Source organism: Lutjanus erythropterus, chromosome 6, assembly GCF_056507025.1.
Source record: "Lutjanus erythropterus isolate fLutEry1 chromosome 6, fLutEry1.hap2, whole genome shotgun sequence".
NCBI lineage: Eukaryota > Metazoa > Chordata > Actinopteri > Lutjaniformes > Lutjanidae > Lutjanus > Lutjanus erythropterus.
Window position 1 is genome coordinate 39697716 of NC_139322.1, and position 14673 is coordinate 39712388.

General features: G+C 38.4%; 1 protein-coding gene across 1 annotated transcript in view; it reads right to left on the bottom strand.

Moving 5' to 3' along the window:
• Positions 1–14673, bottom strand: part of prkcz (protein kinase C, zeta) — a 180103-nt gene that overhangs the window by 153964 nt on the left and 11466 nt on the right. The window contains exons 2-4 of the mRNA XM_084721862.1: positions 12408–12529; positions 9467–9556; positions 8986–9036 (exon numbers count right to left, since the gene is read on the bottom strand). Coding sequence (XP_084577988.1) covers positions 8986–9036; positions 9467–9556; positions 12408–12529 — 263 coding nt within the window. The remainder of the gene's footprint in view (positions 1–8985; positions 9037–9466; positions 9557–12407; positions 12530–14673) is intronic.

Genomic DNA, 14673 nt, shown 5'->3' on the forward strand with positions numbered 1-14673 from the left:
ATTATAAGTTTGTTCTTTATTTCAAAACTTTTGATTTTGAGTTGGGCTAAAAAGTAAAAAATCCATTGCAGTGAGTTGCCTTGGTATTTTAGATTGCCATGGTTACATTCATGTTACGCCCAAACACACCTATATAGGGCTGCAACTAATGATTATTTTCATAATCGATTATTTTCTCAAGTAATCGATTAAGTTGTTTATTGTATCATTTTGATTATATTTAGAATATATATTAGATTACAAAAAGTCACAAAATGTATGTTAGCTAACTAGACAGCATTTTAAAATGTTGATCAGTTTTTCTAAAAACTCAAGATAATGTCCTAAAAGGTCCACAACCCAAAGATTTTCAGTTTACTGTCATAAACCAGTCAAGAAAACAAAACATATTCACATTTAAGAAGCTGGAAAAAAGAGAAAGAGAATTTTGACTTTTTGGTTTAAATTACTCAAACTGATTAATCAATTACCAAAATAGTTGTTGATTGATTTAATAATTGGTTAATAATTGATTACAATGAACTGAACTGAATACAATCTTTGCGCCTAGATTATACACTGTTTAAATAGCAAAGTGGAGTTGCTATAGCATATTTGCCCTTGCACCATGCACTTTGGACCATGCACTACAGATCATCGAAACAGGGCTCTTCATGTCGCAATTAACCTGACCAAAATCACTGCAATTCACAATTACCATCACAATAATCTTCAAAATGTGCTGTAAACTCTGAAAATGATGCCAAAACATACTGTAGTCACATTACCTTTCATTTTGTTGAGAAACAAATATTTTACGATTTAGATAAGATTTTGGAATGACTAGAGATCCCACTGTGACAATCAATATAGGACTGCAGGCTAGCTGGCTTTTATCACAATCCAGTTTCATCCCTTGCTTAAATGCTAATGGTGAACACTGTAAACATTACCTGCTAAAAATGTTTTGTATGTTGTGTCTGACATCAGTTTTTTCCTTCTGTTATTCACTATGTGCTCTACAGTGAGCAGTAACTTAGAATTTCGGATGCTGATAAATTATTATTTTATGTCACTGTTGACTGTTATAGCATTGACAATATTAATTAACAAATGCAAAGTATTGCATCATTTGATAGTTTGCAAAATGTACTGTACATCCCATAGACACTGCTTTTATCATTACATTTTGGTAGTTTTTGAGGACAGTATAATTCACGCATTTCACAACTTGGAATTCAAACAGTCAGTGATTTCAGACAGCGCCTTAATCTTGTTCTCTTTACACATAGGGAAGAAGGCCAGAATGAATTTATGGGAAATATTTTTTAAATTGTACATTACATTGTAATTTACCAGGCAGTCACTATTAATTTTAAGCACACATTTATGAACAAACCATGTATACAGTATATTTGACTGCACATGATGTAGCCATACATACATACTAAACCATACATTTACTAAATATTTGCATATAACTGAACATCTTTCTATATTTGCTACTTTCATCAGTCAGTGCACCTTCAAGTCATGTGTAAATTTCTTGCTCTTAAGCTGGACTCTCATGTAACTCACAGATAATATCAGAATCTTATAATATATATTACATATGTATATATATACATATACATATATATATATATATATATATATATATATATATATATATATATATATATATATATATATATATATATATATATGCTCAATAGCAGCATCCTTTTCAAAACTGCTGTCCCTGCAAATGTAGTATATTTAGCCAAAAAACAAATGCTGTTCACCTCTATGATAATGACGCAGAAACAAGTCTTAACAGAGGACAAATAAAACCACACCAAAGAAGACCAAAACTATCTGCATGGCTAGATACCCTGAGGGGAAATGGAAAATTATGTTAATATGTTTTGTTTTTTTAGCTACTGCACATTTTATCAGGAGATATCAGTACAGCATTAGCCTTGAAAAACACAAAACACATTCTGAAATGAATGAGTAACAGTGTCTCCCTCCCTCCTCCACATGATCTCCTCCCTTCTCCTCCTCTCTGAAAAGAACAGATCTATCCTCCCTCTTCTCTCCACTCAAGGACTTTAACAGCAAGCAAATGAGCTTTAAATTGGAGAGAACACAGCAGGAAGCCAGAGTCATAACTGTTGCATGTACAATATTACACATAATCCACAGCAAGCAAAGCTTTACACAAATCACAGACACTTAACTTGGTGTGTGTGTGAGTGTGTACATGTGTGTATCCTTCATCACCTACCTACAGAATGACAGTCACACTCTGCTTCTCACACAGTGAACCAGTGGTCTGCCTCAGGCCAAAAGCACAGGGCTCCCCTCCCATCAAACACACACACGCACGCACACACATGCATGCATACATACACACACACAGGCACACTCAGGAGTGCAGTCCACAAGCTGCTGAAACATGCTGTCACAGCAAACAGCGAGGGAGTGCAGCAAACAACATGGAGTTCGTGAGCGAGAGAGAGCAGCAGAGCCTACAGTGACCAGCTACATTCACACGACACTAACTGAACTAATGTGAAAGTTTAAGAGCAATTTTTAGACTTTTTACATACAGCACACCATGTATAAACAAAAAGACTTTTTTTTAAAAAAGCTATGGAAATGGTAACATTTTCAACATTACAGACTAAATTAGAATGGAATCTGCTTCAGATATTCATGGTTAAATCACATCACAAAATCCCAGCATCCAGTGCAAATCTAAATAACGCAAACGTTAGTGTACAGTGTATTGCAATTTCATTTTTTGAGTTCAGCAGCATTAAAGTTAATCCAGGGGTCTGCAACCTTCCCTCTCAAAAAAGCAAAACACAAAGACAATACACTAGGAAAGGTGTAAACTAATTCTTTCTTTGATATTTCAGAATTAATTTAGGCATTTCCTAGCATATTATGTAACACTATTGCTCACTATGACACTATGTCTCAATTTGGATACTTCCATTAGTACACTATCATGTAGTACACATGTTGTGTACATGTTGTTTGCCCTCAGGAGGTTAAAAATATGCCATAATTTCCATCAACAACAAGCTAACCCTCCCTCATCTCACCAACTGAAAATGCACCAAAGTGTTGCTTTATATTTGATTCAAATCTTTATAAACTTAACCAAAGAAACTTATTGGTGCTTCAATCAGACAATAGTATAGTGGTACTTGTTGATAAAAATACATGCATGACTTATATCTGTAAAATACGTTTTTCACTGCATCCACTGTAGTCACCATGGCTGCTTTCTCTGCCACCTGGGCTGCGATGTGCACAAGTTTGTTAGCCCCGCCCCTTCTGCTACGTAGACAAAATGGCAACCACTGAGGTGCGAGAAATGTCCAGCATTCCACGCTCAACTTTTTGGCCATTTTGAGTACAACATCCAGGTACTCACAGTGCACTTTGTTTTGCTGTAAATGTTAGAGTGAACACACTTATGTACTCAAGCCATTAAGTTTAAGTACAGATGTACACATACTGAGACAGTTTGTGGTCATTAATTTAATCTGGTGCAAAATCTTTCAATGATATAACATGGATAAAGGATACAGACCACATCTGTTTATCAGAGACAAACTGCAACTCTAAACCACAGCATGACTTTGAGACTGATTCTACCGGCCAAAAAAACGTGGTGTGCAAGCTGCTCAAGACGTATCCTCCTGCTTCATGAACTGGCTTAGTGGGGGAGGGGAATGTCTATTACAGACTTTAGAGTCGAGGCAAGTATCTGAAAAAATGTAAACAAAATGAAATTAATTTTAGTTTTGTGTTACAGTGTAAAAATGAAAAAGTTGGGGAAACTCAAAATTTCAAGGCAACAATTTTTTAGTTTTGAGTCCAACCCAAAGGTTTTTACCAACTATTAATATTTTATATTTATATTCATCTATGTATCTTTTTGCTGAGATGACTTACTTTTCTTATTTAGATAACTTGAATCCTTGAGTTGTTGAAAGTCAAAATGTGTATTAAAAAATGTATAAACTCACTGAAGTGACAGTGAACAGCTCACTGTAACCATTTTTAAATACAAAACTCAAAGATTCAAGTTTATCTAAAGAAGAAAAGTAAATTATCTCAACTAAAGCTTTTAGGTTAGCTGAACTTTTTTAGTTCATTTCAAAACTTAAGAGTCTTGGGTTAAAACCCAAAGATCTATTGCAGTAAGTGCCTTGAAACTGTGACTTTTTTAGTGTATGTGACAATGGTGATACTTATCGTGTTTGAGTGTAACAAATGTTCTTGTTGAAAAATTAAGAATCCTGTAAGACAACTGTGATCTGAATTCTCTGAGAGAAAAATCGTGATTCACATTTTAGCAAGAAGTGTGCAGCCCTAGTTCACAGAGGATGAATTCTCGTGTTTGGTGACTTCTGACCTCCACTCTAGTCCACGCTTTCCCAAACTGTTTTTTTAGGGGACCCACTTTTTAAAAATGGCTATCTATCTAATCTAATTCACATTCAAATATATCACCAAATAAATTCTCCCATGGGTCATAGCACAGTCTCTGCTCTAATCCAACCATCAGGCCTATAGTTTCTTTTATACACAAAAAATATTGAATTCACATGTCAAAGTTCACCTACATTGAAGCCTCCATGAGTGAATCCACTTACTGCTGCAGTTCCTTTGCTGGAGGGGCCAAGCCCTCAGGACAGTCGTATCATACACTCTGATAGGAGGACTGCCATTAAATTGGCTGAGCACAGTCATGCTCCTAAAAGCACAAATCCTTTGATTTAAATGACCACAGGTCCTCTCCTCTAACAAACCATTTGAATGTGCAGTGTTAAAGGAGAATTTCATATCATCAACTTTGGCTGCAACTTCTTATTTTAGATTTTTTAATAAATCCAGGAATATATCAATGTTTATTTGAATCTCACAAAATTAGTGAGTGAGTTTGTGGAGGGGGGCGCTAGTGAGTCAGCAATGTCGTAAAGCTTGCTTTCTATAAAACTCTCCCCCAGCTATGTAATATGCAGTCATTTTGCCTATTGTTAAGGACAACAAAAATCCTATTCAGTGTAGTTCACAACATCCTATTTCTTTGTTTGACACAGAGGTAATTCTTCTTGCAAAGCTCTTGATCTGACATCTGGAATATACGACTTCCTTCAACCATTTTAACAAACCAAACAAGCTTCATGAAGAACTGGTATTCATATGTTAATGTTAGCCATCTTCTAAATATTCTTTACAATCCCTCTTCATCCAACACACCAGAGATTTTACTATCAGATTATGTTGAGAAAATTTTTGATCGGTTGGTGTGGACTTTTTTCCACTCTCAAAAAATTGGGTTTTGGTCCAAAGTTTATATTCTAGATGCAAATTCTATATTTCTCCCCAGTGACTGCTGTGTGCACAACAATAATCTCTCCACTTACTTTAATCTGCAAAGAGGTAGAAGACAAGGATGACAGCATATTAATATTAAAGGAATTGACTGAGGAGGTCAGGAGTATAAAGCATTGCTTTATGCAGGCGATTCACTATTGTACCTGTCTGACACTTTAACAATCCTTCCTCAACTGCAAAACATAGTTAATACATTTGTAAAAATATGCGGATACAAAACAAACCTTCAAAAAAGTGAGTTAATGCTTATAAAGCAAGATAAATGCCAAGAACATGCCTAATTTTTCTAATTAAGTATCTGGGAATCTGAAGTACACATACTTATAAATACTCACAATACACAATACATACTCACAAAGCCAAGCTCCTGCTTTTGGTAGCCTGTATGGAACAGGACATGAAACGCTGGGATCTGCTGCCCCTCTAAAGTGCAGTATCAGTACAATCAAGATGAATGTATTACTGAGGCTCCTTTATCTGTTTCAAAGTATCCCTACCTTTCTGACTGGGAAAAAAAGCCTTATTTGGAACAAAAAATGCTGTGTATATGGAAATGCATACTGCAAAGGCCTCGCCCCCAAGGTGGGATGGCATGGTTACATTCAGGGTACATCCTGTGGTCCACCTCATTGTGAGCTATACTGTGCTCTGAACTCTCATTAGTAAAGCCCATCTCTTACTACTCACAGGGGTGGGTACAGAAGACCAGTACTAAATTGGTGCCCATTCTAACTGGTCAGTACCAAAGTACTGATAAGCTCCTGGAGAAGCGGTACTGCTATCTGTAATCATGTAATGTTAATTCCCTTTAAAGGCCATATTCAGACAGAATCAGTGGTTGCAGTGATCTGCCACAGGGTTGTGCGGGGGTGTGTTTAGTTGTGGTTAGAACATAACTGCTTTGAAACAGTAAGAAAATAATATTGTGTTTTTCTGATTCAGCTGACTTTCTCCCCAGTCAGTGTGTACCCTGCATGCTGCACATTTTCCCTCTGTCTCTGTCTTTCTCTCTCAAAGACATCCAACACAAACAATACGAAGCTTCTTCTGTTGCTACTTTGCAGCATGCACTATAGCCAGATGTCAAGGTACGCAAAATAAATCGAGCAAGGACACAGCTGGGAGTGCTGTGTTTCTCCAGAAACTGAATCTTTTCTCATTTTAGTGACGAGCTGCTATTCCTTTGCTAAGGAGATGACTGCAGCCCCTAACCACAGTTGCCAGTTACACCGGCTTAAATACTTTTTTCACACATTTGCATGTCATGTCTTTAGTTTTTGCAGCAAATTATGGAAAGCTGTATTACTGATGGGCTGCACGGTGGTTAGCTTTCTCTTCACAGCAAAGAGGTTGTGGGTTTGTATCCTGGTTTGGACATGGCATTCTGTGTAAAGTTTGCATGTTCTCCCTGTGCCTGCGTGGCTTTATGCGGGTGCTCCAGCTCCCACCATCAAAAACACGTATGCTAGGTCAATTCTCCAGTCAGCACTGCTGACCAACATGCTGGCTAAGAACTGAGTTGATCCCTATTCACTGCTCCTAACACTAGGATGGGTTAAATGCAGAGGCTGAATCTGGCTGTATAACTGTACTTTGTCTCCTTGTAAATGTCACAATAAAGTTTACCATTACCTTTTACCATTATACCACTAACTCCCATGTTGAAACCAGTTAAGGAGCTCATTTGTATTCTGCCATCTGTCACTTTCTGCTCCGATTGTTAAAAACATATATCTTTGCCATCTGGTTTAGTGGGAGTGGTATTGCTTGGTAACATGTTTTACAGCAACTGTGAAACTCTATAGCCTCATACTTTCTTTTTCAGCCCTACTTCAGCCCTCTACTGTCAAGGTCAGGACAAACCTAAAGCAGATTATAGGCAGGATATATAAACGTCCCAATCTATGTAATCTGACAAGATTACCTTAAAAACAAATGGGAAGAGGACTTAAAAAATTTGGCAGGAAATTATTCAGTGGATTTACTCATCATCATGGCTGCCAACTTGGGCTGAGAGGTCTAAAAATGTCAGCCTTTATATTCTTAAGGTGTGATAAGGTGAGGCGTGGGGATTATTATTTTCAACCTGTGATCTGTCACTGTCTGACTGAACGACCTCATGGAAGTGATATTTTACAACTCCTCATATTTCAAAACTAACAAAATTTGTTAAAACAAGTCATTTAGTGTTTTTAAAGTCACATTATTGAGCTGAAACAGATTCCACATTCCATTTGCATTCAGAGGCTGCTGCTGAGCACAGCTGACGCCTCACACTGTGCGCACTTCAATTTCAATATGGTCGGCTTAATAAAGTTAATGTTCACTCAGAAAAACTCTAAAAAGGATCTCACTCATTTGGTGTGAGGCTTAGATGCATTCCTCTGAAGATTTTGGCAACTTTCTTCAGTGAGATGCACTTTTTGCCACAGCCGACTGCTGAAGACAAATCCATACATGCTACTTCACCCAGATATAAGGTAGAAATCCGGTGTTCTTGAAGCTTTAAGCTTTACCTGAAATTTTGTCTGAGATTCCAAATGCTGCAGTAAACCTCAGTCCAGCGCACAATTTGCATCTTCATTGATTAATATCTTTGAAGTATTTCCATCGTGTTATGTGTCTCATTCAGATGTAGAGCCACGAGTTACTGTATTAAGTGCATAAAACCCAAAGCCCCCCAGTGTTCATGATCCATTTGTCAACGGCATGCTGTTGTACAATTCAAGAGCACTGCAAGTGCACTGACTTCACCGGTCAAAAGTTCTGAGACTGCCTGGGAACATGATTCAATTAAAAATAAAATTCAAAGCTGACACTAAATGAGCTATGGAGATATCAGCAAAACTCACTGACATTGATCAATGAAAATATTAGCTGTGAACATTTTTCAATTACAGCTGAATGAGCCACAAATGACACATCAATAGGAAATATGAACAATCCAATACTATTTGACACATCTAAAGTCACCGTGGCCACTTTGCAAAGGAAATTCAAGCAACTCCATAACCATCAGGTAAGCTGTTTTTCCTGTTGTTTGGGTGATTACCACTGCAGGTGGGCTGAAAACTGAGGCAGTTAATAGATAACAAAACTACTGAGCAAGTATCTGACAAATATGATCAAAAATCAAAGATGCAAGTTAACGTTTTAGAGCACAACGAGACAAACTCAGAAGCAGTGAACAGCTTTCAAAGCATCCAGGGTCAAAGTCTTAAATGGAGGCAATGTTTTGAGGACAAAAGATTTCAACAAGCAGAAGGGCTTCTATTGCTGGTTGTCTTCAAAGCTCTTTACCCTCTATTTTATAAATTCTGTAGTTGGTACCTGTGGTTGCTACACTGCATGATCTAACTGTAACTCTATGACTGGTGTTAACTGTGAATCATGGCTGACTGAGGGCTGGCACTGAGATGACAGATAAGTCCAGAGAGATCCAAAGAGCTCTCATCCACCTCCACTCTACTTTGTACTGGTACCAGGTGCCACATACACAGGTGCTTATTCTACTCTTACAGTACTGTTTCCACCCCAGTGACTGTAATCTGCAGTCCTAGAGGTCTGAGCATGTAGAGTGAAAGCACAGCTGGATCTACTCACTGTCTTCTCCAGGGCAGGGCAGGCCAGGCTTCTCCGGGATACTGGGAAATACTGCAAAGACCGGAAATAAAAGGAAACTGATTATTTCAATCCACTGTTTTTATTATCTTGTCACCAAGCAGAGATGTAAGAAAAAAAGAAACAGGTCAGGAAAATGAAAACCCTGACCTGATCTTATCCACTTGCAACACAGATGATGAACATCATCAATTAACATGAATGTGACACAAACTCTTTCTATCTTAATATCCTCACCAAAGATTCACTATAACATCAAATCATATCCACATTTAGAGAATATTCATTTTAAAATATGTATTTAAGGAAAGCCATGAATAAAGGGTTGCATAAAGTTTGGTAAGTGCGTTGTCATTCCTTCAATTTTATGGTGCTAGCTAAGGCATGAATCTTTATTCTCCTAAAGTTGTCCACTGAGGCAAATTGTGGAATATCATAAAATTCACAGTAGGTGCTAACTCACCGTGCAGCAGCAGCCCAGACCTCCTAGTTCGATTGTAAATACGAAACGCCTCCTGCAGCTCCATCTGAGATGAGATGGTACAAGGGTCCCCTACACACACACACACACACACACACACACACACACACACACACATATATTATCAGTATTATCATCTGATTCTATCCTTCACAACATCTTTTCTGCAAGAACACGTTCTGTCTAAATGTGTGCAGCACTGAAATATTATTTATTGTCACCTGTTAATGCTGAATAACGCGTAACCAAAGGTGTTTAGACACAACTTTGGATTTAGGCTCAGTTTATATTTGTCATGTCTTATACATAAAACATACAGTTCACCAACAGCTGCACTGGAGGTTATATACTATGTAATTAGTATCTGATTTTGTTTTTCTTTGGTAAGAAATACAATAACTTCATGTAAACTGAAATTTCAAACTACATTCTGTGGTTAATAGCAGACTGGGGGGATACTGAATAGTGGATTTATATTTTGAACTAAATGCCTCTACCTATTATTTGCCAAATCCTTCTTTTAAAAGCAACTAGAAGGAAACTCAGAGAGTGCTGACCTCCACCAAGGCCAATAACCTCCCCCTCTATGAGATGCAAATCTGCAAACTTCAGAGTCACTATTATTGCTTGTTTTAGTGAAGCATTACGTTCGAACATTTGCTGTTCTCTGGTGGACTTTATTGCAAACAATTCACATTTGGATGTGATAAAGAATATAATTAGTTGCATAATATCTGTGCATTTATGTTTCCAAGGACAAAAGCATTGTAGCAAGGTTGTTAGGACTAGTACTTGTTCTCCTATTGTCCCTGAGTGCTCCAGAACAACTGCTTTCTGCATCATGTTGGTGCAACTACATGTGTAGGCTACCCCAGAGCATTGTAAGTTATCAGGTAGGTGGATTGTGATTAGGGGTGTTATGATATACTGGTGTTGATGATAACTACCAAATACAGATTAGGGATGCGTGTGATTAGTCGACTATACGATTAAACGTCCCGACCCATGCAAGTCGGCACCTGTAATACTGGTCATTTGCATGCTGCAAACTGCATGATGCCAGTTATCTGTTGCCTCTAAGATTTTTTGCAGTCGCCCACCACTAGTCGGGGCTGCGGCTCTGTCAGACGACAGCCCCTCTCACCCAGCGTGTATGAACTGATCGCCGTGGCAACCCCGGACGTTTATATCAGCAAAGTCGGACAGATGAATGTAGACTGTGACAGAATAAGCTGATATATATTCACTCAACTGGAGAAACATGACCACATTAAGCACATACACAGACATAAACCTGCAAGCAGAGCTGCTGCTGCTGCTACTAGATGCTAACGTTAGCCACACTGTGTGTCAGGCTGGCAGCTAACGTTAGCTCTGGGTCCTTTACCTGCAAACACTGTGACCCTTTTCGGTCTGAAAAGGTGAAGCGTTTAGTGAGTTGTTGTCATGTTTTGTACATTAATGTGTAAGGCTTGTATTACACAGCGCAAAGTAGTGCACATTTCAGCGGCAGTTAAAGTATGATTTGGCGATTATAGACCATGACTAACGGCTTCAAATGGCTCTTAATACACAGTATTTTTTTTGGACAGTGTTTAACATTATAAATTAATAAATTCTGCTAAATTTTAACTGTTAAAGTGCTTTCTTAGTGTTAGACTAGTCGACTAGTCTAAATTAAATTTTGTGTTTAATAGACAGGGAAATTAGTCGCCAGGAACATCCCTGATATAGATATCACATTACTAAAACACATATGACAAGACAGTGTAAATGATCTAGCACCTCTTAAACATGCTGTATGCGCTTAAATAATTTTTGTTTCAATCTCAATGCAGAAACTAGCAAACTAACTAGCTACTATTACAGCCACTGAGAGTCTACTGCCATGCAAAATCATATATGTACAGGTATAGTTACAGATTCTCTCTCCACCTCCATACACTTTTCTATGAACTTTTAGTGACAAAGTCGTTTGGCCACGATAATCGTGTAGTCAAACTTTTCTATCATGACAGCCCTAATATTGATATGGAGACATCAAATTGCTACTATTGGCTATGTTTTGTCACTACTGAACTTTCCTACTATCTATTGTATTTTAAAATGTATGACATTCATTTCACCAGACCCAAATTCCCTCATAATGTTAAAAGTGAAAAGTGAAAGTGAAAAATAATTTGGGTATTTTCTAGGCTTGGGCGGTATGAAGCTATTACAGCATACTAGGGTATTAAGAAATCCTGACAGTATGATTTTCAATACTGTCATAAATCCAGGCGCTCCTCTTTCTATTAAACTGACACATTCTGGATTGTAGTGCACAGCACATGCTACCAGAGGTCAGTCTCTGTCAGCGCAGATGAGCAGACAAACAGGTTACAGGACTAACTAGTAAAACGGAAGAAAAATGCCTCTGCCCATTTGTTAGTATTCTGGCTTTAGTCCTGATGATAAAGGTAAGCCAACAAACCCTGCAGACTACCAACACACAAATAAACTATCTTTCTGACGTGTTTACGATCATCTATGACAAGTCCTGCTGTTTTTACCTTTAAGCCCATATGGCTGTTTATCCGCCTACAAATTTGAGATTAAATGTAACTAAGTTCATTGTTAAAGGCATCACTTGAAATTCCAAATGAATTGAGATATTTGTTTAAAAAAAAACTTGCTGTCTAACAGCAGACATCGTCATGAAAGCAAATTTGTAGAGTGTGGACAGCTGGATATGAGCCCTTTGAATCATTCCAGTGTGCAGTGGGATGTGACAGTGATGACTTTTGGACTGGCCAGGAGCCCAGGAAATGGGCTTTCATGCTGCATTTTTGAGCCAGGCTTTAGCAGGAGCCTAAAAAGGACATAGCAGGCGAGACGGAGCACACAGACTGATGTACAGTATTTTACCTTGAGGCACACCCACCTTCATCATCGATCCACTTGAGTGTGATGGGCTGCTGCTTGGCAACGCTGCACATAGTTCTCACCTCCTCACACAACTCCGCAAAGGTTACCGTGGCTGCCAAGTCTGTGATCAGCATGTCCCTGAATGGACACACACAGAAAATGTCAAGACTGAGTCACTTTGTCTAAGTGCAGCAGAGATCAAGAGATCCCTCAGGGGGTTCCAACGAGTCACCAACAAAATAAGGATACAACAGAATGCCACTGGTTGATGAGTTTAACTGGTATCCAGCCAGTTATGTGCACAGTACTTGGACGTGCAAACAGGTTTGACAGAGTAAAAGATGGAGAGAAATGTTGGCTGGGTTTGTAGCAGACTTAATGATACACTGAAAGCAAAACAATGTAATTCACTGGGGATGGCTGCCGTGTTTGGCTCAGGTCGGTCTCAGCTGTTTACCAGTTTGCATTGAAGTAAACTGGCACATTCAGAATAGATTATGAAGGTGTTAGACGGACTCTTCTAACCATCTGGATGATAAACATTCTGTGTGATGCCCTATAAAAAAGATTTTTAAACCATTTCACAAGTTGCAACTCTGTTTTCTTATTCAAATAGCCTTAAAAGACGTACCTTCTTAATTTTCTGTCTGAATATTTATCATCCAGATGGTTAGGAGAGTCTTAGTGGATTATGGAAATACTTTCAGAAAATCCATTAGTGTATTGTGACGACCTGGATTTTTCAAAGAGTCACACATATGATGATGAGGCACTAATCTGACTGGCTGTTGGAATAGAATGAATAGAATACAACTGGCCACCTATTGCAGTCTGCATCCCCCTCACCTTCTGCTAGGGTCCGAATCTATCGTCCAAAGAAAGAAGAACTTTACAACCAGCCCATTGCTGGTTGTAAAGTTATATTGCCAATTAGTGCTGAAACAATTCCTCGAGTAACTCGATTATTAAAAGGCATCATTTAAATCTGAACAACTGTACAGCACACCCTGTTTTACATGTAGGGGGAAACTTATAGACTGAAATTCTGTATTAAACAGCTGAATTATTAAAGACCAGAGTATTGATAAGCTCCAATGTTTAAGTTTTGATGTAATTTATTATCACACAGCTGCAGCATCTCTCTTCTGCATCTCCACCATACGCACACATACAGTATGCACATGCAGAGCGAGGTCAGTGAGTCTCTCTTACCCTGTCTGTCTGATCTGTTGACTTTCTTCATTAGCAGGATGTTTCATAAAGTCACCCCAAAACCCAACTCGCATTTTGTTTTGTTTTTTTCATGTAATTCACCTGCGATTCAGTTTTCACAGCAGCAGAGAAGCTGCATGTGGAGGAGACTTGTTGTTAATGACAGAGTTCATTTAACAGTTGAAACTAACATGATGGTGAATGACATCCACACCAACCACATGCACCTCCTATAAGATTAAACAACTGTATAAGGAGGCCTGTACATTAAAGAGGAGAGACTGCATTTCACTGTTAGAGACTGTCAGACCTTCTCAGAGCGGAGCAAAGTGGTGAAGGAGGGAAGGAGGGCAGACTGATCACTAATCAATCATGGATCCTATCATCCTCTCGTACTGATTAAAAAAATAAATATGCCAAAATTGGTCACAAACTATACCTGGGTGTCCACACAAATAAAGTTTCTGTGTGGGAAATACTGCAGAGTGTAACATCATACTGTCAACAGACAGTCCGCTGTCAGTGATTTGACAGAGAGACAGAGAAAGGATTACGTCTAGAATGGAACCCTACACCTGCAAAAGATCGCGTGAGTTTGATTATTTCACCAGAAACAACTGACACAAATCTTGCAAGAGTTTTGCAAATAAAGAGTTCCCTTCTAGACACTGCTGAGAAAAGTGCACAGCTAGTCGTGGTGCTAGGGCTGGGTGGTATACCGGTTCGTACCGAAAACCGGTCTTAATTTTCGTTATGATATGAATTTTTCATATACCGCCATACCAGTGAATAGCCCAAACAATGTCCGGAACGTGCGCAGCGGGAAAGTGTCTCAGCGGGGACCCATTTCACTGCTACACACCAACACCACAGGCATGCTTGCTTGAGCGTGTGTACTAGGGATGTTCCTGGTGACTAATTTCTTTGTTGTTTAAACACAAAATTTAATTTAGAAAAGTCACTAAGAAAACACAAGGCAGAATTTATTAATTTATAATGTTAAACACTGTCCGAAAAAAATACCACAATCACAGTCTACAATCGCCAAATCATACTTTAAATGCCACTGA